Raw genomic sequence first — 26073 nt, forward strand, 5'->3', positions numbered from 1 at the left:
TAAACGTGACCATCACTGATCATGTGCCTCATGTGTGCTTTATGTTGGTATTGCTGTTCACCAATATATCCACCAGGGGGAGCAGCCCAGCGATAAAAGTCAACGACAAAAACAAACTTCAAAACAAGCATAGCGGAAAGAGGAAAACAGAGGCAGCGTTGTAGGAGGCGGTGGTCCGTGACAGTCCACGGTCCACGGTCCAATCCAGTCGCGAAAAGTGACAGTCACTTTTCGCGACTGGATTGGACTGGAGGACAGAAAATTTCCACCATTGTCATGTCTTCTTCGTGACCTATTAGAGGTACACAGTAGGTACAGGTAGTAATAGCAACACTGCCACCTATGGTTTCAGGTGGTAGTGCTCAGTATGGTCTGTGAATAAACACACACCATGGACAGGAGGCTCCGGATGTGCTGTTTTAAATGGAAGCACCACCAAAACGCGATAACAACAACAACAACAACAACAACAATAATAATAATAATGAGATGTTTATATAGCACTTTGTAGAACACTGTTCAAAAGTGCTTTAGAGGCAAAACTGTGAAGAAAGTTTTCACTTGCTCGAGCATGAAGGTGGACAGCTCGGCCTTCAGTGAGCGAGAACTAAGGCAGACTGTTCCAGAGTGGAGGAGCCCTGACAGAGAAGGCTCTGTGACCTCTAGATTTCAGTCTAGACTCAGGGACAGCAAGCAGAAACCCACCTGAGGATCTGAGGGTCCTGGCTGGCCTGCAGGGGGTCAGTATTTCTACAGTGTGGTCGAGGGCCAGGCCAAGATGGGCTTTAAAAGTTAGCCATAAAATCTTAAAATCTAAATCTGTTCTTAATCCGATTTAGCAACAATGATAAGAGAAGAAAGAGCTGAGCCAAAAGGCAGTGGTATCCATCAAGTAGAGAGGGTTTTGGTGGTGACCCGAATGAGAACCAGCTCACGTCTGGGAAGCACAGGGAGGAACTGTCACCCTGTACTGGTGCCGAAGGGCTATGTTCAGATGATAGTCAATCTGAACCTCAGCGTTCCCTCTGAAGGGCTGGAGAAGGATCCAGGGGGAAGTGGAGTCTGGACCACCTCTCTCATCCCTACAATGTAAAACAAATAAGGTGTCAGACTTAGAGAAGCTGATCCTCACCCTGGCCACACAGGTCTTAGCCTGGTGCAGAGAAAGGACTACAAAAAACAGAGTCCCAGAGTAAGTAATTCACTCTGTAATGAAGAGTAAAGCTATGGCGAACAAGTGAATTCTCATGTACCTGACGCCCTGTTGTAGTATTTAAATATACATCAATATCTGAACTTGCCTTACCAAGGTTCTCCTGTTATCCACCGCAACCTCTCTATAAATAACGTTGTGGCCTGGCCTGGCCTGGTCCGGGCGACCGCAGCCAGACCAGACTCTGGGTTTCACTGCTCTTGACTTAATGTTCCATATATTCAAGAAATGATGAAGAGGCCCTAATTTACATTTAATGACGCGCACTAATGTGATGAAAGGTCACGGCTGAGTGGAACTGTAAACTGTTACAGGTCTGCCGAGTGCCACCGCCACAAATGAGGCCACAGCGCTGAACGTGACGGCCTCCACTCAATGTGTTCAGCAGAGTGAGACCAACCGTCTACTCAGCATTAGGACTCCCCCTCTCGCCCGCCTCGCCCCGCGTTTACAGTGCCGACCGTGTATTTTTAACAAGAAGTCACAACCTTAGAATGGAGAATAGAGAAGTGAAGCTGCAGTTCATGTCGATACCAACCACACTGTGGTGGTTCCAGTGCCACGTGTGGAGCTGATGCCAGTGTGGGGAGACTGACTGGCAGGTTCTGAGTCCAACTGAAGCCATGAGATGCAAATTCTGATGCTGAAGTTCTCAGCTGAGAAAGCAAGAACACTGAGGCACCTTTTTGACTCTGACCAAACTCTTAAGTGCAGCGCCCCCTAGTGTTCCGAGCAAGCTGCTCTATTATCAGGCAGCTCCAGTAAGGAAGGAGGCATTCTTTAGCAAGGCTCAAACGTCCCAGGCCAAGTCAAGTGGAGAGTGATTCGGTCTTCTGGCATCTGATACCTTTGGCTAGGTCCGTTCTATGGATGGGCCCCAAATAACCAACCATTTTTATGGACGCTTTGTTTGAGGTCCCAGAAAGGCTTTGACTTGCATTTAACTTTGAAACATAAACAGTAAACCTGGCTGTTCAATGTCGATGTGAGACGCGGCCCTAAGACTTGGGCTGTCATCAGATCCACGATCAACACGACTGACATGACTTAGTTCCACGTTTCACATTGTCATTCCCTAAACTAAAGGTATGGTTTCACCTGTGATTCATTGTTGATGGGAAAAGTCCGTTGAATTCAGTGGAGTGAAGATGAGACACTCCAGTCTGCAGCATCGCTGACACACACTGGGGCCACGTTATTGGTGGCATGAGCCACGTCCAAACATAAATGGCGCACACTGTTCTATCTACGCCGCTTGATATTTCCAGGAGGATCACGGTAAAATGTATGAATTTTAAACTGTATTGTATGACTGTACTATGTTATATAGTAATATATAGTAATGGAAATTTGTCAGTTATGCTGCATTCCACTTACTTCGGAAGTTGGACGTTGGAAGTTCCCAGTTCCGAGAAAAGGAATGCAACATTAGCACTATTATTTATTTTATTATTTTGACTGTTATTTACTAGTTGCCAAATGCAAATGCCTGTCTCAAAGTTGAAGCCATGCATGAAGCTAGCATGGCCTTCCATGGCGGGAAAATTTGTCAACGTGAAATACGTACGGGACGCTCAGCATGTACACTGAATACACGTGAAAAGTATGAATGGGACATGAAATGACTCGGCACCAGGGGGCGAAAACAAAAAGAGCCAAATCGGTGTTTGCGGCCTTCAATTGGCCCACGGGTCGTGAGTTTGGAGGCCGAGAACTGAAGTTTCTGTCAATGTCAATTAATTTAAAGGAAAGAAAGTTCATTAATCACCATCATCAATCACTGAGGAAGTTTTTTTTCAGAAACTTGTGCGTTAATTTTCAACTTTCTCCTCCGTGAGTTTGGTAACCGACAAGCTCAAGAGTGAGTCTTGATCGAGACGATGATCAAACTCCAGGTCTACAAAGCAATGTAGTGCCCTAAATTTAGACGTGCTTTGTTCTCGGCCGCACGCTGGCGACTGAAGACGGGTCTCGGCAGACTCGTCTGTGGTCTCCGAGTCTATCAGAAAGGCTGCTGTTGTTCTCGCCGGCAGCCAGACGCGCAGACATTCCCTCCAGCAGCCCAATGAAAGAGAAAGAAGGCTTTCATGGAATATTCTGTTTAGCTGCTCTGACTGTTGTGTGAGATTCTCCCGGGAGCCATAAAACAAGTAATTCACAGACAATATTTCACCCACTTGCTCTCTTGCGCTCAAATCCAAGCAGCAGAATCTGATTTCAGCGAGGAGCCGAGGCGGGGTCCTGGTTTTCCAGGCGGTTTACGGCCTGTGATGCTAAAATCAGTAAACGGCTCCGTAAGACGAAATGTTATTGAAATAACACAGCCGCCACACTGCTGGTCTCACGTGCCAGCCGACCCTCACTCGAGAACAGGACCATGAGATAAAGAAGACAGAGGCATCTGTCACTGGTGAACTAAACCAAGGCAGGGTTTTTCCCAGGGGTCAAAATCCTTACACTGTTAAAGTGCTGGTGAGAACCCTGTAAGACATAAAGGTGATGTTGCACCTCTGTCATTCTCACATACCATCCATCCCTCACTCGAGAACTAAACCCAGGGATAATGAGTTGTAATATCCATTTGTCTGTTGCGCTCATGCTTATCCATCCCTCACTCCCCCTGGGATAGAATAAGATGTTGCTCCAATCTCCCTTCCATTCTCACACACCTCACCTGAGAACTAAACCCCAGGTTACAGAAGACGTTGCCCCCATCCCTCTGTTGTTCTTGTGCACCATCCATCCTTCAGTTGTAAACTATTCCCTGGGATAAATAAGTTGCTCCACTGATCCACCTGGCCTCCTCACACTCATATGTCCCTCACTTGAGAGCAAGACCCTGAATTAAAGAAGATGTTACACCAATCACTCTGTCATTCTCATATGCCGTCCATCCTTCACTCGAGAACTAAACCCAGGGATAATGAAGCTGTAGCATCGATCCGTGTGTTCCTCTCACGCTCGATCCATCCCTCACTCTTGAACAAGACCCTGGGATAGAAAAAGATCTTGCTCTCATCTCCCTTCCATTCTCACACGCGATCCATCCCTCACTTGAGAACATAACCATAAGCAGGTTTGGCTGACTCTCCCGTGATCCGGGGCCGATTCTCCCCGCTGTGATCCTTGAGGATTTCACTGACAGACGTGCTTCAGTAAACCAAACAAAGGTCAGTGGTGTCTTCATGACTGTCCCCGCTAGATAGATGTATCGCACACGTTCCCGCAGGAGTAACCACACCGAGACTCCAGCCGAACAGGAGGAGGAACGAAAACACAAATGAGTCACAGAAAACCAACTGGGAGCCACAGTGTTACATCCTGAGCTACAGAGTGAGAGATGCACGTCTGTGAGAGGAACAGATGGTTCCGCCAATCTGCGCTGTGTTCCTTTGCCAAGTCAAAACTGGGCACTATACATGCCGTCTATTTCTCTTACTATGCAAAGGCCAAATTATATTTAGAGTAGTCACGGTTTGCATCAAAATATAAATTCAACGCGCACATATTTGGCGCAGCTCTCGGTCGCCCTCTTGAGGTGAAGCTAAGCAGTTGCCGCAGCTCGGTGACGTCATTGGACTGTACCATTTGTTAAGAAAGTATTTACCTTTTAAGTTGATACACTAAACATGTCTCCCTTAAAAACAAAAAAAAAAAAAGTACTTTGAAAGGAAATTCACATAATTTTTCTACAATAATATTATCCGTAAATCGGAGTATTTTGTGAGTTAGAAGTGGGGCACGACCACCGTGGTGGAAAAGGAAGCGGCCGGTAAGTGGCGCCTATTCTGCGCTCAGCCAGTTTAGGCCGAAACTTCCCACAACATTTCCGGGACCTTTGCTCAGTCGGGTTGTAGAATGACGACTAAAAAGAAGCGCACACCGGTCGCACAGACTGACAGCTGGGTCGTCATCGCTGCAGGTCAGTCGTGACGCTTCCAGAGCAGCCGCGTGCGTCTTGTATGTAAACAGTACTGGAGCTAGCGTTAGCAAAGTAGCGAAGCTGCTCAAAATGGCAACATTTAAATACATTTGAATAGTCACCGGTGCCGAACACTAAGTCGCCAGTTTGTTTTTGCTGTTTTTGTTTGTGCAGAATCTGCCGTCAACCCCCAGAAGACCGACAGTGACCCGACTTTGGTGAGGCTGAGGAACCCCTCAACAGGTGTGACCCGCTGTGAAGATGTCGATAAACCTCCTCAGGCTTTGTTTTCGACCGTTATTTCCCGTTATAAAGATGCAGGGACACACCCTGGACAACACAGTAGTAGTAGTCAGGCAGGCATTCATTCACATACCTGAGTCACCAATTCACGCCTGTCTGAGGCAGGAAAGTAGAGTGACAACGCCTGAACAACATATAACATATGACTTCACCTTTCGATATAAAGTGGCCCAATGTCCAACCTTTCTTCTTCCGATCACAACTGTGAATTACCGAAGCATTTTCAGCAGCTTGAGCACTGAAACTGACTCATGTCATTTGCTGGATTTCAAAGTGTAAGTCAAGTGTCACGCTGAAGCCAAGTGGCGCCACACAAACTCCCAGAGCAGTTTATTTATGTTTTAGTACATGGCAAAATCATGGTACACTGCCTGGCCCCCAAAAAAAGTCGCTACCTGGATCCTGGACCTGGCGTTGCTGCAGTCGGTCAGGTCTAGGTTCAGCAACATTATGTGCTCAAAGAATGAGGTCAGCTGACTACCTGAATACACTGAATGACCAGGTTATTCCATCATTCCCTGATGGCACGGGCATATTCCAAGATGACAATGCCAGGATTCATCGGGCTCAAATTGTGAAAGACTGGTTCAGGGAGCATGAGACATCCTTTTCACACATGGATTGGCCACCACAGAGTCCAGACCTGAACCCCATTGAGAACCTTTGGGATGTGCTGGAGAAGGCTTCCTGCAGCGGTCAGATTCTACCATCATCAATGCAAGATCTTGGTGAAAAATTAATGCCACACTGGATGGAAATAAATCTTGTGACATTGCAGAAGCTTATCGAAACAATGCCACAGTGAATGCCTGCTGTAATCAAAGCTAAAGGCGATCCAACTAAATATTAGAGTGTATGACCCTTTTTTTTTTGGTGGCGACTTTTTTTTTTTTTGGCCAGGCAGTGTATTAACCTCAGTGACAGCAGCTCCAGTGTAGAAGGATTCACAGACATTCTGACAGACATGATGAGTCTTTGAAAATTGCTCCTTATTGGTGGTTTGATGCAGCAGCTGCTTGTGTCAGTGAAACAGTCGATGTGCTTATCGTGACTTCACCTTTCAGAACAATAGTTAGCCATGCTTTAAATGTTGCTGTGTGGAGCCTGTAAGTGGCACCGATTACATCGCACTGTGGACCACTGACCCCATGGTCCTTTGTGGGTCACGTGAAAAAGCTTTGTGAACACTTTCTACCACTGTAGGTGACTCTTCAAACATGGAGGACCATATGTGGTCCCCTTTAATGTCTCACTAGAGTACAGCATCCAGTCATGTTTGACCTCAAAGCAAGCATTTTGTCGCCTGGTAAGAATTAGTAATGCAATGCAGTGTCAGAAGGAAGTGTATTTACAGGAAGCCTTTATGTTTCCTGGGTGTACAGTTACTAAAAGAGTGTTTAGGTTATGTTTGAAATAAACAATGCACTAACCTAGACTAGATGCTGCCTGTGATAAACAAGAGATTGCTGCTCTGTATTCCAGGTCCTTGTGCAGCTCTTCAAAGTCTTAAAAACTGTAGGACTTCGATACAGTTTTCCAGACCTTGAAAAGTCTGGAATTTTGCGTAGCTTCATGGCCTGCTGTGTGGCTCCCTCTAGTGGCGTTTCTGAGTTTGCTCATAGTCTTCATAAGTACGAGTCTGGAATTTATATTTGGCTTAAGAGCAAGTATGTTTTATGGTGCCAGACGGTACCAGTAGAAAAACGGGGATAGATTCACGAGAATCCCCTCTCATTAGAGCCTGACGGGCTTCACCTCTCCTCCCTTCTTCCTGGGGATGAAATCCTTTTTTCTCCTTCCAGATGCAGCGTCTCTGTACATGCTGGGGAGTGGTGAGGATCAACTTTACGAGGTCAAAGCGTTCGATGAAGAATTCCGCTCCTGGTTTGTTGGCCAGACGGTGCAGAGAGGTCGGTGTCACCGCTGCTGCGTCGTGAACAAACTAACAGATGCAGTGGTCTCAGTCCGTCGCTGTCCTTCATGTTGCTACAGATGGGAGACTTCTGTTTGTGACCCCGATGGATCCTCTGTACCTCATCCTGCCCTACATGATCAAGTCTGCCAAAGAAGTAAGACAGTGAAGGGCAGACTTCAGCTGAAGATGCTGTTGAATCCTGTCAGCTTCCTGGTGCTAAGATAGTTTTGTCCTGAAAGTGCAGCTGCACAGCTAAAAGAGGAAACTTGTGAAGAATCGCTTTCTTTTTCTTTACAACATGATCTTCTTCTTTTCTTTTTCCGTCGCTCAACTAAACCTGACATGTGAGGACCGAACTGTAGTTCATGGTGGCAACAAGAGTCTCTGAACGAAGCCATGTTTTCCAACTGTTCCGACGTCTGTCTGTCCAGGGGAAGTTCCAGCCTGTGGATCAGGTCGTGATGGATGAAGACTTCCCTGCCTGCTCCAAGCTGCTGCGCTGCTCTCGGTCTCTCACTTCCATGCACCACATCGCAGAGGAGAAAGGTGAACACAACCAAACACGCCTCAGTTGAGTGCGACGCTCAGCTGAAATCACATGATAGTGTAACACCTCCAACATTCCTGGGCCAACGCTGACTCTCCTCTCCATTTGGGCTCCTTAACTTTGTCCCTCATTTCTGTTCCCTTCCACTTCTGACTGGGACTCACGAGTCTCTAACTCAATGCAGCCCTGGAACAGTGTCCCCACCCTGCTGTGCTCGCCTTCACCTCTACCCTCGTCTCTCTCTTAATGTGCTGCTAATATTGATCAAATATTCTGCACACATAGCTGAGTATTACTGCAGGACCATGACATACAGTTTAAAGGTATGTTCACGCCACATGTGACTTGCACGACATGGCGGTTTCTGCATCTGAAGTTACATTGAAAAAAGTAGGGGGGGCTAAAGTCAGGGGGGTCTCAACATGGCGGATCAAAGGGGCAGAATTGTTGCCTTTTATCTTTTGTGGATGCCTATCGAAGCAAAAGATTTAAAATGTGTTGCTTGAAATGCACTAAAGTTGTGACCCAGCCGCACTGAATCCCAGTTTGTCACATGTCATGGCGCCTCTACATTGTGAATCATGGTTGAAGTGGTGTGAAAACAGTCCTGTCTTTCTCTGTAGAGGTGGGAAGCCAGAGGTTTTATCGCTACTGTCAAGACAGAACGCTCAGCTGGCTGAAGAAGAAGGTAGCTGCGAGTCTGTTTTTCCATCCTCCTCGTGTGACCCAGTGGAACTGAATCCACTCTCGCTCAGGTGGAGAGGGCCGTCGCTGCTCTGAAGAAGAGGAACGTCTCGGTGGGAGAAGGAGTCAAATCCACAACCTTCGTCAGAGTCAAGCTGGAATCCGACTCGCATGAAGGCAACTGTCTTTTCTGCAGTTCACTCGGAGAAGCAGCAGATGGCAGCAATAATGCTTCTTCTGACTTGCTTGTGCTTGTGCTTGTGCTTGTGTTACAGAAGACTACCTGCGCTATGCTCACGGGCTCATATCAGAGTACATCTCCGACGACCTCAGCAAGGCGCTGCTCAAACACCTGGGGTATGAGAGGTGGGCCTCAGCTGCAATACTCAGAAGGTGCTGTAACATATTGTGGTCCTTTTGCAGGCTACCGGAGCTCACCTCCCCTAAGGATCTGGAGCCGGCGTCCAAGGTTGGTGTAGATGGATCTCCAGCACGTTTGCTCTGCCCTCTGTAGTTGTGTGCTTGCTCGACCACCCCGACCACTTTGTGTTTTTGTGGCTCGAATTCGCCAAGCCTCTTCCTGAAAAGCCGTTTTTGCTTCCTCGTTCGGCAGAAACGGAAACTGTCGGACAAACCCGTGGAGGCCGGAGAGGACTACACCAAATTCAACGGCGCAGACTTTGCGCGGAAAGTGAGTGAAAGTGTTAATGCCACAGAAACGACACGGATCAATGTAGCGTTTTCTACTGGCTTGGAGCTCATGTTTCCTCTCAGTGGAAGCAGCAGCGACTCTATTGAAGCAGGTTCTCCTGCTCTCCTGCTCTCCTGCTGGCCATCATGGTCAGGCTGAACAGTCTGGAGTTCATCGCCACTCAAAAGAAGGGCCGTCTAAGTTGTATCGACAGAAGCCGCCGGCTCGCAGTGACGCACGCGTGTTTAAGCCGAGTTGTGAGCAGTGTGATTTACTTCTCTCCTCCTCCTTCACGCCAGCCCGCCAAGAAAATGACGTCCGCTCAGAAGACTCTGGCGAAGGTGGACAAGAGCGGCATGAAACCCATGTCCTCGTTCTTCAGCCCGAAGGTGAAGGCTGAAAAATGACTTGTTTTTTTTGTAGACGTTTTGTAATAAAGAAGAACTGTTCTGAACTCTTTTGAATGGAATATCTTTCTGTTGGAGTTTGAAATGGGAGCTGAGCTACATGATCATTGTGGTAGTGGTCAGTAGCCATCGAGTTTTAATCAACAGGATATTTCAAACTCTACAGTAAAAGGTTTCAGTATTCAGTATTGCCGTTTGCCATTACTCTGTGTTTTTCATTTGACTAACTCTGGGTACGAGTCACAGTCCAAGTCCTGGGCCGAACAATATTCCTCTTGGCACATAACCTAAATAAAACATTTGTCTGCTTTAATTCTTGGAAGCTATCGTTAGCATAGCGTTCCTCTTTTGTTCACCGCTAACTCTGCCTCACTGGAACAATTTTTGTTCTGACATACACACACACTTGTATTGTTTATTTAATCCCCATCCGTCTGCATTGACATTTTTATCGTGGCTAATCGTTGCCTCTTCCAATCTCTGCTAAAAACATGGTCTTTTGTGGCTCACAACTGTCAACATGCTTCAGAACACATCTTCATTTGGGTGAACTTAAAATATTAAATTAACTTAAAATAACTTAATTCTGACTCCACTATATGCATGTAACGTAGAGGTGATTTAAAAACAGTAGTAGCTAAGTAGCCTTTTTAGCGATTTAGCATGTTTTGAACATCTGATTCCAGAAGTCAAAACTGAAGCTTAATCCACACGTTTAAAGCAGACATGGGCAAATAACAGGTCTTTGCATGTATTAATGCTGGCCTCGTGAGGTCAGAGCAAAACTGCAGACGAATTAAAACTTTCAAAATGTTAAATACAATTTGTTTATTGAGAGTGACAAGAGTAGAGAGTAACAGTATTTCTTTTGTCTGTCAAAATACATAAACAATACTGAAAACTCGCTTTCTAAATTAATTCTCTTACTTCATCATATCTACTGTACATGTTATATCCACAGTTCTGTTGTCAAGATCATAAGGTTTCTCATTTTATTCTGCACCTGCTATAGAATGTTTTTTATGTTGACATTTTACTGTATTTTCATTGTATTTTATCTTGCTGTAAATATGTTCTTGCCTTTTGTCTTTAGATATAATCTTATTTTTCAGCAACAAAATACAACTAAAATGTAAGACTCATTTCCCAGTCACACTATATAATGTGGCCCTGTCGGAAGTTAAGTTGCTGGGTTAAAGTTCATGTGAGACTGATCTGCCTTGTTTTTTCTGCAATTCATTCGTTCAAAATTAAAGCGCTTGTTGAAGAGAAAATGTTTTACCTGACTGTATTTGACCTTTGAGCCTTTAGTTCATGACACATTTGACTGGGTTTGTCAAACTGCTAAAAACATATCTGGTCTGCGGCTTAAAGCTCAGATGCTACGGTGCAACTGTCACTCAGCAAAAACAGACGCTCAGTCTTCAGGCCTGTGAGCTGACCAGTGGTGTCAGAAGTGGGTCGACAGTGTGAGAGACTGGGGGGCCCGGTCAGGACCAGCCCCTCTTACCCTCTCACAGGTGGAGCGCCAGCATCTTTGGATGGCTGAGAGCAGCGTGAAGACCAACCGCGCCTCTTTTGTGTCGGGGTCTTGTTTTTAGAAGACTCAAGGTCAGCCAGCGACGGATGTTCTCCTTGGCATAATAGCTCCTGCAGAATAACAGAAAACATATCTGACACCGCGTGGCTGTTCATTCATGCTCCGTCAAGAGAGGAGCCTGGAAAGACAGGTTTGGACCCAGACAGAAATGAAACCTTGAACGTGTTGAAGAGTGAAATCATTTTCTGAAGTTTGTGATCAGTTGAATGAATAAACAAACCAACTTTCTGTCAGCCTTTTAACTTCCTCCCGGAGCCAGAACTTGAGAAGAATTCAACAACACTGGATTCTTTCAGGGGACTTGGCGGCAGCCCGGCCATTCATGCCGCCTCTTTTCACGCCGCGCTCATTCTACAGCAAGTACAATATTGCTTTTATCTCCTCTGAAAGACTCAAAGAAGTTGCTCCGCGCGAGGGGTCATTGACAGGTCACGCAGATGAAGATTTAAACCAAATGAATATTCCTTTTTTTTTACCGAGTGAATGATCGTAATTATTTGATTACATTAATATTGTCGCAACATCAAGCCGCATGTTCATAATTGATGAACAGATGTTTCTAATTCGGCCTTGAATAATTCCTATTTGTCCTTTCACTACAGAGTCAGTGGCCTGGGACTGACTTTCTGATGCTGTGATGCTGGGCGAGACCTTCAGGAGCTGCCCGGGAGACTCGCAGCAGAGTGTGTCGCAGCTGGGATCAAAGTCTTTCAAACTGGCTGAGAGTGGAAGGAGGAGCTCAGGGAACTAGCTCACGAGTGACGGTAAGATGAAGCATGAGGTCGACTAACGCGCGGTCATGAGGACACTGTTGTGGTGTTGAAAGAGCTGAGCCAAGAGGCAGAGAGCTTGACTTACTGGTGGATTTGTGCCTCCGCCTGTGATCGCTGAGAAGAAGAAGTTAGAGGAGTTGAAAAGGAAAGGGTGAAAAAGACTATTTAAAAGGAAAAAAGTAGGGTAGAAGAAGAGAAGGAGAAGAAAATGGAAAGGGGGAGGAAGATAAGAACAAAAGTGATGGGAAAACAAGCTCAAGAAAAGGAGGACAAGGGGGAAAATGAACAAGAAACAAAAAGGACGGACTGGAGAAGAAGAAGGAAAGTGTGGAGGAGGAAAAGAAGAAGAAGGAACGTAAAGGAAGAACAAGAAAGGGAAAAGAAGGAGGAGTAGAAGAAGGGGAGGACAAAAACACATGGTGGAAGATTAGAAGACAAATGAAGGGAAGGGAAGAACAACAAAGGGAAAAAGAGGAAGACAACAGGACATGGAGGAAGATAAAAAAATAAGTAAAAAAAAGGAGAAGAAGAAAAAAGAAAGGAAAAGAAGGAGAGTAGAAGAAGGGGAGGACAAAAACACATGGTGGAAGATAAGAAGACAAATGAAGGGAAGGGAAGAACAACAAAGGGAAAAAGAGGAAGACAACAGGACATGGAGGAAGATAAAAAATAAGTAAAAAAAGGAGAAGAAGAAAAAAGAAAGGAAAAGAAGGAGAGTAGAAGAAGGGAAGGACAAAAACACATGGTGGAAGATTAGAAGACAAATGAAGGGAAGGGAAGAACAACAAAGGGAAAAAGAGGAAGACAACAGGACATGGAGGAAGATAAAAAAATAAGTAAAAAAAGGAGAAGAAGAAAAAAGAAAGGAAAAGAAGGAGAGTAGAAGAAGGGGAGGACAAAAACACATGGTGGAAGATTAGAAGACAAATGAAGGGAAGGGAAGAACAACAAAGGGAAAAAGAGGAAGACAACAGGACATGGAGGAAGATAAAAAATAAGTCAAAAAAAAGGAGAAGAAGAAAAAAGAAAGGAAGAGGAGCGTAGAAGAAGACAAAGAAAGGTAAAATACAGGAAAAGGGGAGAACAAAAAGCACATGGTTGAAGATAAGAAAAATGAAGGAAGGGAAGAACAACAAAGGGAAAAAGAAGAAGACAACAGGACATGGAGGAAGATAAAAATAAGTAGAAAGAGAGGGATAAGAAGAAAAAAGGAAAGGGAATGAAGAACAACAAAAGGAAAAGGAGGCAGGCGACCAGGGCATGGAGCAAGATAAGAAGAGGGAAGAAGAAAAAGGAAGAGGAGGAGAAAAGGAATAGAAGAATAAACAAAGAAAAGGAAGATGTAGAAGAGGAGGATGAGAAGAAAAGGAAAAGGAAAGGAAGAGCAAGAGAAGAAGGGGAGGGATGAGGAGGAGGGAATGGCTGATGGGGGGGAGGCCTGGGGCAGACCCAGGTTTCTGTGTGTCTGAGCTCACATTAGCAGTGGCAGATGGATGGCGTTTTCTCACCACAGTTTCCATCTGATGCACCAAAGACAAAGTGATGCCGCCATAGCGGCTTTTATTAAAATCGCTGGATCAAACTCAGGAAACCGCATCTGTACAAGGTCTGGCAGTGCATCCGCTCTCACACGTCCCTCTCCGGCGTCACGTCTTTTTCAATTTGGGTTTGAAGCGCAGCGTCTGGAAGGCGCTCTCCACCACTTTGGGCAGGTGGATGGGGTTCCTCTGCAGCCGCAGCCGGCTGCTCACCGAGCCGCTGGCCCTTCTCTGGTTGCGGACGCTCTCCTTGGCACTGTCTCCGAGTCCTCTCTGCCGCCGCACCTCTTCCGGGACCCGAGGGACCCGCAGCGTCCAGTTGGAGTGGAGGTCGTGCTCGGCGGAGCTGGTGGCCACTGCGGAGCAGAGCCACCGACATTCAACACAGCTGAAGAGTCAAAAATGATGCAGTATTCATCTTGTTTTAAGAAGAAGAAAATAGATCAATAAACATAGAGCCACAGTCAAGATCCATGTTCACGACATATACACTAGCTAAAATCACTGCTAAAAAGGCAGTGAGTTATTTTTTTGTCAAACCTTAAACAACAAAAGCATCTATCCGCATGCTGACTTGGTTTTCTCCATGTCAGTAACTTTATTTAAATGGTGAAAACTTTCCGCTCATTCTCACCATTTGCCAATGGTGTTGTAATGTTTGGAGTTCCAACAACAGAACTTCTTCAGACTGCAGTACTCAACTGCCTCGTCTGTGTTAGCATGCGTTGCCTAGTGAATGGGGGCAACAGTCGAATCGCGTTTAAAGTTCAGAATGAAGCGGATCCTGATCTGAGAGCTGCAGGGTTGCCAGACCAGACAGTCAAAATCCCCCGATTTAGGCACAGTCAGCAGCTCAGTGTAGCTTGGCTGTACTCTCACTGAGGTTCATCTCTCAGAATGGTGTTTGAACCAATGACTGATGATCATGTGACACATGTCGCAGCTCATGTCTTCAGTAAGGCGGTTCATCTCAGGATGTGGGGGAGCTTCCCTTCATGACAGGGCCACCTGACCCTCACACACTCACAGTTCAAGCTGTTAATGGTGCTTCTCACCAATGAAGTCCACGTCAGCGTGTCCGTCGTCCACGTACGGCTTTCGGTGAGGTTCAGAGTCACAGCTGGCGATGACCTGGTCGAAGAACTCCAGCGTGTCCTCCTCACTGGGGACCGCCGGAGCTGAGGGTTTGACGGGAATCTTGGGGGGAAAATAGAGCGGTATGTGACTGAGGTAGGTGGCGCTCTCTGTTGACATGCAACCTCCATAAGCTTAGCTTGATAGCCAGCTCTCTCGCCCTGTGTAGCTGGGACAGACCCCTGCCCACTGTGACGGGAATAGTGAGTGAATGTGACAGAAGTGTCAGGAATTAAGATGATAGTATCGATCCTTCGTTGTCACTAAAATGGCCAGAAGTGGTTGATAACATTTTTCAGAGCCCACTAGATGGTGCTCTCCATGATCTTTGGCTTTGAACCACTTTATGAATGGAACCATTAGTTTTGATCCCAGAGAAATCGTCATGACCAAGACTTAGACCTAGACCTAAACCAAGACCAAGACCAAGACCTAGAACTAGACCTAGACCTAAACCAAGACCAAGACCTAGAACTAGACCTAGACCTAAACCAAGACCTAGACCAAGACCTAGACCTAAACCAAGACCAGGACCAAGACCAAGACCAAGACCTAGACCTAGACCTAGACCTAGACCTAGACCTAGACCTAGACCTAAACCTAAACCAAGACCAAGAGCTAGACCTAGACCTAAACCAAGACCAAGACCAAGACCTAGAACTAGACCTAGACCTAAACCAAGACCTAGACCAAGACCAAGACCTAGACCTAAACCAAGACCAGGACCAGGACCAAGACCAAGACCAAGACCTAGACCTAGACCTAGACCTAGACCTAGACCTAAACCTAAACCAAGACCAAGACCAAGACCAAGACCAAGACCTAGACCTAGACCTAGACCTAAACCAAGACCAAGTCCAAGACCTAGACCTAGACCTAGACCTAAAATAAGACCAAGACCAAGACCAAGACCAAGACCTAGACCTAGATCTAAACCAAGACCTAGACCAAGACCTAGACCAAAACCAAGACCAAGACCTAAACCAAGACCAAGACCTAGACCTAGACCAAGACCAGGACCAAGACCAAGACCTAGACCTAGACCTAGACCTAGACCTAGACCTAGACCTAGACCTAGACCTAAACCTAAACCTAAACCAAGACCAAGACCAAGACCAAGACCTAGACCTAGACCTAAACCAAGACCAAGTCCAAGACCTAGACCTAGACCTAGACCTAAAATAAGACCAAGACCAAGACCTAGACCTAGATCTAAACCAAGACCTAGACCAAGACCTAGACCAAGACCTAGACCAAGACCAAGACCTAGACCTACACTTAGACTTAGACTTAGACATGGACATAGACATAGACCTAGACCTAGACCTAGACCAAGAACAAGAACAAGAACAAGAACAAGAACAAGAACAAGAACAAGAACAAGAACAAGACCAAGACGAAACTGAATGCAGAATCATAAGCCTATCAGTCATTTAAAGACATACATTTGTTTCTTACTGCTTTTGAAATGACAGTCAAATATTCAAAAATAAATGAAGAACTGAAATGCTATAGTTTGGCACAAACAAGTCCTTTGTTCTGTGTTCGGTCCTGTTCTCACCCCCCTCAGCGGTCTTTTTCTTGGTCCGGGTCTTGACTACACCTCTCACCTGGGCCTGCGGTGCTGCGGGCGCAGGCTTCTTCTTGGACCCGGCTCTGGGCTGGGCCTTGCCCTCTTTGGTCTTCAGGTCGCTGACGCTCTTTGTGTAGCGTTGCCTCAAAGCCACCAGCTCCTCCAGGTACTCCAGGCAGTTCTGGTTCTGGGAGTACAGCCATATCCGGTCCTCCTGCCGCTGGTACAGGTACAGCGTTGACTCCACGCTCACGGTGCTCTTGCTGCGCTTCAGCGTGGAGCCCTCCAGCGCCTGCGTCCTCTGGCCCACCACCAGCATGGAGGTGCTCCGCACCAGCCTGACGGTGCAGGCGTTGTGGTAGTCGTGTTCCGAGCGGGTCCCGCCATCGCGCCCTCGCCGATGGTTGGGACGGAACACGTTGTTGATCTTCCGGAACATCCCGTCACCAGCCGTCCGCGTGCCGCAGACCCTCGGCCATATTTCCCGTCTGGGCCGCGACCCAACGTGTGTTTGATGTTATCTGCCGTTGCTCGGCAACAGGAGGGCAGCAGCTGCTGCGTAACGTTACACTCGCCGCCGTCATCATTATTAAGCAGCCGCCCTGTGTCAGGTGTCCCGACTGGCTCAGGAGCTTCCTGCAGACATTCAGACAGAGCAGGCTCTAGTCCCTCAACCGCTCGACTCATCCGCACGTGGATGGTCCAGAGTTTAGCTCAACAGACAGGTACATTCTTACGCTTTCAAGAGGGAAATGAAACGTAGCAGATGCGTTACAAGCTTGGCACTTCTGCTTTAGTCAGTGGTACAAGTCGGTGAAAAAGGATTTGACTCTCACCGCACACACACCTGTTCCACCGAAAAGGTTATGCAGGCCTCTCCAGCTCAACCGGGTTCTGAAGCCGGTCCTTTTAATACTTCAATCTGTGTCAGATAAAATGCTTAAAACTGGACGAAAAGTGTTCTGTGGACATGAGTAAATGTATACAGTATATGTGAGTGATGACTGTTCGATGTCTCTTGAAGTCTTTTTTCACTCTCACTTCCTCTTTTGTGGGGCTCCTAAGCCAGCCAGCTGTGTCGACTCGGACCTGCATGCAGACGTGCTTCCTCTCGCTCCAGTCGACCACTGGCACACGCGTCTGTCAGGTAGGATGCTTTTTGTTCTTCATAAAAGCAGGAGTTGAAGTGGCTTCATCCTGCATTCTTATTTGGGAACCTTTAAGTTCTCAGTGTACGGAGGAGAAGATCATGTCAGACCACCCGTAACAGCATAAAACAAATGTATCATGTACTATGTGGATCATATCAAGGTTAATCTTTACAGTGTTTGCAGTGAGTCGATTAAAAGTCCGTCCTCCTGGATGACTTGAGAGAATCATATTGGATTGTTGGAGGCTTAGAACCGGTCTTTAGCGTCTTAGAAATATATTTAATCCTATATTTCATGTGCTTCTTTAAGATGTCTAACGAATTATTGCTATAGTATTTTGTGTATTTGTGTTACGTCCTTCTGCCTTCGGTGAAGTGACAATGTTCTTGGAATATAAATGTTTAACCTAACATTTACAGCTCATCGGTTCAAGTGTAAAGAAACTTCAATTTAGACGCATTATAAAAGCACAAAGTTTTGTGTGTGTCGGGAGGAAGCAAAGTCAATTATTTATTTTCCTGTATTTATAACAGTAGACTTAAAGAGCATTATTCCAGGTGATTGCATAACAAATTTAATTTAATTTAATTTAATTTAATTTAATTTAATTTAATTTAATTTAAGTCTGAACTCTATTTTTCTTATTAAACAACTGGTGTTATTATGAGAACAGGTCCACAAAAAGTACCGCACTCTTTCACAGGGAACCGCGTCAATGTTCAAAAACACTTCTGGATAGAATCACCCAAAACAGCTGGCTCATCACCGGAGCTTCCTCCATGGTGTTTCAGCTTCTGTGGACAGATTCAACTTAAAAAGGATTATTTTGGGGTCTACGGTTAAAATGCGATTAATCGCGATGAATTCATTGTAAACGTGACTAGAATTATCTGTTAAATTGAGTCCCACCTCCCATTATGAGTCTTGCGACTCCAGAGAAAGCTGCTCCAGCAGGGTCAGTCAGTGGCCACATGTGAGCCCCAGCCTTGGTCCGGGATCATCATCTTTGCGTCTTCTGACCAGAGGTGTGTTCTGTTGCAGCCATGCTGTGTGAAGGAAGACTTCTGACCATGACCTATGAGGAGGAAGAGCCAGAGAAGCCCGACCTCAGCTCTGTGGCCAAGCTGGCACCAGGGGTTCCCCTGCCCTCGAACCCCAAACAAACTTTAGGTGTTCAAAATATGACTGACGCGAGAAAGCGTCGACCTGCTGAGGATATCCCCCCCCTGCTGAGAGTGGAGGTCCACAGTGGAGGGGGAGACCGCACCAGCTCTCCAGAGATCCCCATCCCAGCCGAGACGCAGTCAAACTCCGACGCCCCGTTTCTGGTTCCTTCATTTTGTCAGAGCTTCTGCGAAAACTACAGCGACCTTCATATCGGGGGCGACCAGGTGCTGCCTTTGTCCACCAGCGACGGCGACCTACGACCTTGCACAGAACTGAGCGCCCCATTCCTGAAGTCCTGTGATGTACCCTCAGCTGTGGAGGACTCTCTGCTGGGCCCGAACCCCCCTGGTGGGCTCCCGCTGCCCTTCAGAGGAGGCTCGAACCGCTGGCGGCTGGGAAGCGGTCGAGACCGCAGCTTTTTGTTTCAGGGCCGAGAGCGACCGTTCTCCAACTCGCTGCTGAACCACTACCTGGAGCAGAAGATACAGGACCTGTACCAGCAGTACATGATGGAGAACATGAACCGGAAAGAGGCTCACGCCGCAGACCCGGGTCCGATCTGTCCGCTGCTGGGCTCCGACATGGTCCTCTCGAGTTTGGACCAAATCACTTTGCAACTGAGCCGAGATGCTCATCTGGAGGCGGGGCGGGCCAAAGACATGGTCCTGAGCTGCCTGATGCGGGTGGCTGGGGACATGCAGTCCAGCGAGATCAGCACCCCCTTCCTGCAGATTTCTCTTGAAGTATCTCAGAAGAAGAGCCACGACAGTTCCGGGGAGTGATCATCATTGTTTGGCCTGGTGATGGAAAGATGAGGCATCATGAAACAGTGTTGCACGTTTGACAAAACAGAGGTGAGGTGTCATTGAACTAGCTGCTCAAGACCAAACATTTTACAGCAGACAGCACCATCTGGTGGCCTCAGAAAATCAGACTGCTGTTTCATGAAGCCTCATCCACCCATCACAAGTTGGACCCAATAAACACAGTGTTGCGGTGTTGAGTATTTTCTCACCGACCTTGCAGTTATAATAAACTATCTGTTGCTGTGTTTCGTGGGCTGTCAGTAACTGACCAATCTGACGTGTTTGGTCATCGATTCACTCTTGGGAAAAACGTCAACAGAGACCTGTGAGTACAGCAGCCGCCACCACCCCATCGTGCTGTGAAGATTTTAGACATTTGCCCGGTCGGATTTAAACAGTTCTATTCCTGCTCTCTGACGGCACCTCTGAGCCTGCGGTTTGGTTCCGGTCCAGACACAGAACTTGGGGAGGAAGCGGTGTTTACAGGGCCTGTGAGGCCTCAAGGATGTTCTGTTTAAACCCCAATTTCAACCTCCCAGGTACCTGCTCACGCAGCCAAGAGCAGAGGCAAATCAACATTTGGAGAAAATGAAAACCAGATTTCCGTCGTGGACCTGACTCCGTACATTATTCAGAATGAGAGCAACCCAAGCTTGTCGTGTTCACTGGTGCCTTTTTATTGGTACATCCCCGACAGCAGGACCAGAACTTCCTGTGGTGTTGAGTTTCATCTGAGAGGACGATCAGCACTGAAATGTAGATCAACAGTGTTGGATTGGTACATTTTTTAGACTTTAAAATCAATAAACAAAAATCTAAATATATAAATATAAATAGCACACTTTGAATTTTCATGTATTATTATTGGTTTGAAATACCAATGACCTTCCTCTTCCATTTTGCCATCGCTGACTAAAGCATTTGGACTGGATTGGTTTTATTTGATGTGGTGTAACCAGTGCGAGGGGCAGATCCCGCGGCGTCACGTGAGGCAAACACTATCAGAAACTTTGGGTCTAACTTGGGAGTCATATCTCAGGTTTCTCATGCAGAGTAATGTCACAACAAAGTTTAGCAAGAGACATGTTGAATGAGTTGAACGGCCTTCGGTCCAGAAGTGGCGTTATGCGGCCCTCAAGAGTGTTAAACGTGTGGTTTGTTTGGAAGAGCAGCAGAAACTGGACACCAACTTATACATGTTGACTTCATGACCAGCGGATATCGCCGCATTCAAGCGGACCTGTGAGGTGCTTTTTTATTTGTGTTAGAAATATTTGTTTTTAAATCATTTTCCATCTGAATATTTACATTGTTTTCTAACCATCTTGCAACAAGTGGCTGTCCGCTGAACTGGGCCACCAATGTCCCGCGGGCCGCACGTTTGAGACCCCTGACGTAGATGCTGATCAAGGCTAAAGTCACGGCAGACGTGGATAAGATGAGTGCGGGAGTGGTGCGACTGAGATGCCATCTGGACCCGTGTCTCTTCAGTGATCCGCCCCTGGTGGTCTGCAGAGCCGACGGCCAGCAGCTCGTGTCCAGGGTGAGACAGAAGCCGCCTGGTGATGTAAAGAACAGCGCGGGCTTCTCTCTCTCACCGCCGCGCCATGAAGCCAGCGGTGAGGCTGCAGTCTTTCAGAGGTAATTTCCTCATCACAAAGAGCTTTTAACATGGTGGGAGGTAGAGACAAGGCCACATATTTCATATCAAATCCAAGGCCCTGGATGCTCACCATTGTGACTTTAATGCTCTGTCGCACTCTGCCGCCGGCTTTGATTTGAAAGGCTTTTAGTTTGATGCCTTGTAAATAGAAACAGTCATCTATAGCGTTTTCCCTCTCTTCACCCGAGACAAAGCCACGCTGGCTCTGGTGTTAAGATCCTTGCACAATGCAGGCCATGACATTTTCAACCCCAGTCATGAGCTTGGTCACCCGCCAGACACTGCTAGCTAATTAATATGCTTTGATGAGTTATAAAGGTCGGGCCAGCGGCCATTAACAAGGTCGTCGTGTGCGCGAGGCCTTCCAAAGTGCATTCCATATCTCGCCTTTATACATAATACATACGGCCTCATGAATCTCAAATCACAGCATCGACAGTTTTCAGGTCAGTGGTGGAGTCATGCGCCGCAGCCGCGCCCTCTTTAAATCCCGCCCCCGATCTTTGTCCCGCTCCGCTTGTCCATGAGCAATGACTCGTTGGACATATCACCGAATATCACTTTACAGCGCAGGACTACGGTGCTGCTAATGGTTGTTTTTCGCAAAGAAATACCAGTGAAGCTGCTACAAGTGGGAGGAGTCGAACCATTGCAGTCATCGACGGAAGGTTCAGGGGGAGTCGCTGGTGGAAAAGGCGGACATTTGACATGGGTGTTGCGTCGAGGCCATGGTCCACTACCACCGAAATTTAGCAAGAGAGCTTTTTCCGATTACAACGCACTGTAGTAGAATACGATTTTCAAATCGCCAAGGAAAGCAAAGCCGAGGCCCGCTTTGCAAGACCGAGTTAGAAAATTCTGTCAATCGCAGTATCTGGCGCCCCAATCCACCAGTCACAGAGGTGCCACGTCGCCGCTTCACCGCGCACCGTATGATGACCAAGCAGGAGCGATTCAACAGCAACCGAGCGAATATCTGAGCGACTGTCCGACCCATGTCTCTTCTCTCTTCATTCCATCATTTCCTCCTTGTCCATGGTGTCAAGTATTAAGCGCGACTGGCTCTGTGTTGCGGAGACATGACAGCATGATTCAAAGCCCACATACTGTGTTGAACTTCACCAGATCCACCTTGCTTTCCATCTTGATTTCATTTGTGATCAATAACCATCTATCTAATCTACTTACACGTAAACAAACCTGAACCTTGTGAAATGACGTGTGATCATCAGCAAAGATATTTATTTGTCATGGAAAAGTCCAACCAGCAGCAGAACCAAGTGCAAGTCTTAGTCATCAAATGTACGACAGAAAAATAGAGAAAAAATACACTTGATGCAAACTGTTGAGAAAATAGGAAAAAGTGAAAAAATCACTCTCTTTATCATGTTTTCTTTTCAAGAACTTCTCCATGGTTGGTAACTATCTCAGATTTGCAGCTGTCAAGTCAATTCACTGACTCACTACTGCCACCATATGTGGCTCATGTAGTGAAAGTCAGCGTCCTGCTCCCTCACAGCCAAAAGGTGTAAAACATAAAAAGGTTTAGCAGCCCTCTAGGAGGCGCTCGACGCCCAACCATGGGCCCTATGGTTAAGAATCACTGTGCTAGAGTAGTGAGCCGACCCTGACGTGTTGTGGTCCAAACTCCTGCCAGGTTTCATAGCGGGTATTGCCCATTCTTAAGGTTTGCTCTGGGGAGGGGTTGGGGAAGGCGACGGAGCATCACACCAACAACCTGGCTCTTAAGAGTCGAGGCTTTCCGCTGGAGGTTCCTCTGACAGAGCAGCCTTTGGAGGTGTCACTCTGTCACAGATACTATCAGAAGTGGGATAATAACATGAGAGCTCTCAACTGTAGAGATCTCTGTGGCGTTTTATTCCCCCAGGATTTTCGTCCAAACCGCTCCTCGACACAAGTGGCGCCAGACAAGGGATGATCGCGCCAAGCCATCGAAATCATCGGGAACCGGAGACGATGAAGGAGCAGCGGATTAATTCAAGCTTCTGAGCAGGACCGAAGAGATCAGGGTCACAAGTGCGAGGGGCCACTGATGTGGAAGTGGAGACAGCGATGTCTGAAGGACAACGGTTTGAATGAATCTCAAGGCTTCGCAGAGAAACGGAAATAACAGAGCACTGTGGGAATCGACACTGACATCACCGACAAACCAGGTTGTCAGTGTCGAGAAGTGTGGTTTTCTCCATGGCAACCACAAATGGCTGCCAAAACAACAAAAAACAACTATGCAAAAACAACAGGTGGGTTTGACTCTCACCTCTTCAGAAGCCCTGCACTTTACTGAGGCACCATTTACCTTACAGACACATTACACGGCAAATACCAAGAGATAAGATTGTGGCTTATAACTGTGGTTGCTAAAAATCCATGAGAGGAGAGTTTTACCTTCATGAAATGAAACGACCCTCAGAAAAGTCCTGTCGTCACGACTGTCCCGTACAGTATGGTAAACCATGAAAGGAATCTGTTCAACTTGTTATTGCGGCTGCTTAAAATTGGTGCGACCTCCACTTCGTTTATGTTTTTATTTTACGCAAATTCTGACCACCAAAAACTAGTAAGTATCTTTCTCTGCCTTCGCTTCGGTGCCTGAACCTTGGGAGTAGTGATGGTTGGATGGGGTTTCATGAAACAGTGTCTGGAATTTCAGAGGCCACCAGATGGCGCCGTCTGCTGTGAAATGTTTGAACTTGAACAGTAAAGCAACAGCGCCATCTAGTGGCCTCTGAAAATGAGGGCACTGTTTCATCAACCCTGCAGTGCTGTTTCATGACACCTCATCTGCCTCACTACCGTTTCCAGGGCACAGCCAGCCTGTCTGCAGGCCTCAATAGTCACCTGACCCGGTCTGTATTTGAGTCCCACACTGAGAACCAGAACACATAAAACACGACCTTAAAATGGTGGGAAGACTGGAGCGTCGTGCCGCCGATGAAAAGATGTTTTTTCGTGTCAAGGTTGCCAGATATGAGATCAAGATAATGCCGTACCTTATCTTTCATTGAAAAAAAAGAGAGCCACAGTCGCTCCTGTCAGAGCTGGCTTCCCTAAATAAGATTTTCCCTGAACCCCCCTGGGGTTTATGTACGAGGCAGATTGACTGCGATGCCCCGACATCCAGGTCGCCGCATGCTGGAGCGTTTAACGGTGGCGCTGCTCTGCATCTGGCTGATTGACGCCGGGACCAGAGGCTTTTCGGGAGCGGGAAAACAAACGCTGGTCAGTTAGTCGCTCAAGGTCTCCGGCAGCCTGCAGCCGGGCAGCCGGCCTTGGCTCAGCTGGAGCAGACAGCGGGAGACCTTGAGAGACAGCGGGGCTGCAGGAGGCGGCTCTCGCAGAGCGGGGGACGTAATGAGATAATGCCTGACCATATATCACCGCAAAATGGCTGGAAACTTTTTACCTTCTCCGACAGCAAAGATGATATTTTATTGCCTTTATTATCATTCTGTCTGTCATCTTCATTATTCAACAGCGAGGTCGTTGATTTATGGTGAACGCACCTCTTGGATGGTGATGATTCTCAAGGGGGGTCATGAGTACGACCACCTCATCCAAGCCAAGTGCTTGAGCTTTGGCAGAGGTGTCCGGGTGTTAAAGGACGGCGCCGGGAAGTTTCATTCCTGCGCTCGGTAACAAGCTTGTTCACAGTAGGAGGGTCACTGGCTGTGAACGCTGCATGCCCCAGGGGTCAGACCCCCACATCCCCACCACTCTTTTGAATTAAATTTGTTCCAGAAGCCAAAGATTTACGGAAAGTCCACGAGTCAAGAGCAAAAAAAAGTGAATGGCTCCATTGCAATCGTGAGAAACAACAGCGAGAGAAAGTAAACACGACTAAACATGCACCTGCACTCTGCCCTGCTGCGCTCAGCACGACTCTTCATTTGGACCCCTCACCCAAGTCATTCATCCCTCCACCTTCACACCGACAGCACAATGTGGTGCACGAAATACCCACCAATGAAAATCACTGTCGGCCTTTTGCTTTAATGGTGGAAATAAACATGTAAATACAAATAATTCTGTACCATCACAGACAACCGCACTTTATTATTCATCAACAATAATGATAATAATACTTTTGAAGAAATAAAAAGAAGAATAATAATGATAGTTTGGTGGCATATCAAACTTCCTTCTTGTTTAATGCATTTTTCCGTTTTTGTTTCTTTTTTTTTGCTGTGTTTGTATATTTTTCATTGTATATTAACATTCCATTTTAAAACCATCATCGTTATTGAGTTCATCATCATCATCATCAAGTTACAGTCCAAACACACAACGGCCTATCTGTCTGCATGTTGTGGTGAAGACATTTCTATTTTAATCCTTCTAACAATCTGCTTTGTGCGACACTAGCCAGGCTCATAACTACTGTATTGTCTGAGTACTTTGTCACTGCCTACTTCATTCTTCCATTCGCTGAAATAGTGGTCAGACTGAACAGTGCGTTGCCCAGCGATGTACAGTAAGTGGGGGAGAGGTGAGGGGGCGACACCCACACACCCCTATGGACAGACGCCCTCTCACACACACAGGCCTACAGAGTGTGGACAGTTTGGAGACATTAACCTCCCTATATTTTTTGGACTGCGGGAGGAAACCGGAGTGCCACACAAAGTCTTTGTGCAGCGGTGCCGCAGCGCTATCCCCTCCTCCACCGCGCCGCCCCTGATCCGTGCACTTTAAAATACCAGCTTGAGCCTGAATTTTGTTTTGTGATAAACCTTCGCTACAGCCAATAATCAGAAAACCACTTATGTCATCGCTGATATTCAACCCTTCACCTTCACTTTCAATTTGCTTTGATACATTCTTGATAAACTTATTCCTCAAGGTAAAACTTAAAGTTGGAAAACACGGCAGAATAAAGCGATCATATACACGGAGGTATTTTCAAGGTAGTTCAGCCGCCGGGAAAAAAGCGTGTCCTTTAAACAGGAGTTCAACAAGCTCATCTGG

The 26073-nt window shown here is 46.8% G+C and overlaps 3 protein-coding genes across 3 annotated transcripts; 2 read left to right on the plus strand and 1 right to left on the minus strand.

Moving 5' to 3' along the window:
* Positions 1–4871: 4871 nt before the first annotated feature.
* rnaseh2b (ribonuclease H2, subunit B) lies at positions 4872–9729 on the plus strand. The gene is made up of 11 exons (XM_053877222.1): positions 4872–5135; positions 5310–5378; positions 7241–7348; positions 7431–7507; positions 7785–7899; positions 8524–8588; positions 8656–8761; positions 8860–8941; positions 9008–9053; positions 9198–9275; positions 9575–9729. The coding sequence occupies exons 1-11, from the start codon at positions 5072–5074 to the stop codon at positions 9680–9682; spliced, it is 918 nt and encodes a 305-aa protein (XP_053733197.1). The 5' UTR covers positions 4872–5071; the 3' UTR covers positions 9683–9729.
* Positions 9730–13701: 3972 nt separating this feature from the next.
* On the minus strand, positions 13702–16739 carry LOC128765751 (uncharacterized protein C13orf42). The gene is made up of 3 exons (XM_053876779.1): positions 16329–16739; positions 14649–14790; positions 13702–13949 (listed from the first exon to the last, which is right to left on the minus strand). Exons 1-3 carry the CDS (start codon positions 16737–16739, stop codon positions 13702–13704), a joined length of 801 nt encoding a protein of 266 aa, XP_053732754.1.
* A 691-nt stretch (positions 16740–17430) lies between these two features.
* On the plus strand, positions 17431–19554 carry LOC128766168 (TLR adapter interacting with SLC15A4 on the lysosome). Its single transcript, XM_053877591.1, has 2 exons — positions 17431–17447; positions 18493–19554. The coding sequence occupies exon 2, from the start codon at positions 18495–18497 to the stop codon at positions 19398–19400; it is 906 nt and encodes a 301-aa protein (XP_053733566.1). The 5' UTR covers positions 17431–17447; positions 18493–18494; the 3' UTR covers positions 19401–19554.
* The last annotated feature ends 6519 nt before the right edge of the window (positions 19555–26073 follow it).

Source organism: Synchiropus splendidus, chromosome 10 (genome assembly GCF_027744825.2).
Source record: "Synchiropus splendidus isolate RoL2022-P1 chromosome 10, RoL_Sspl_1.0, whole genome shotgun sequence".
NCBI classification, from domain to species: Eukaryota; Metazoa; Chordata; class Actinopteri; order Syngnathiformes; family Callionymidae; genus Synchiropus; species Synchiropus splendidus.

Coding starts and splice junctions, on each gene's coding strand:
- rnaseh2b (XM_053877222.1), top strand. CDS start 5,072: ATGACGACTAAAAAGAAGCGCACACCGGTCGCACAGACTGACAGCTGG. Junction 7,900..8,523: donor CCACATCGCAGAGGAGAAAG/GTGAACACAACC, acceptor CTTTCTCTGTAG/AGGTGGGAAGCCAGAGGTTT. Junction 8,762..8,859: donor GGAATCCGACTCGCATGAAG/GCAACTGTCTTT, acceptor CTTGTGTTACAG/AAGACTACCTGCGCTATGCT.
- LOC128766168 (XM_053877591.1), top strand. CDS start 18,495: ATGCTGTGTGAAGGAAGACTTCTGACCATGACCTATGAGGAGGAAGAG.
- LOC128765751 (XM_053876779.1), bottom strand. CDS start 16,739: ATGTTCCGGAAGATCAACAACGTGTTCCGTCCCAACCATCGGCGAGGG. Junction 14,791..16,328: donor CGCAGGCCCAGGTGAGAGGT/GTAGTCAAGACC, acceptor TTTCCCCCCAAG/ATTCCCGTCAAACCCTCAGC. Junction 13,950..14,648: donor CGCTGACGTGGACTTCATTG/GTGAGAAGCACC, acceptor TCTGCTCCGCAG/TGGCCACCAGCTCCGCCGAG.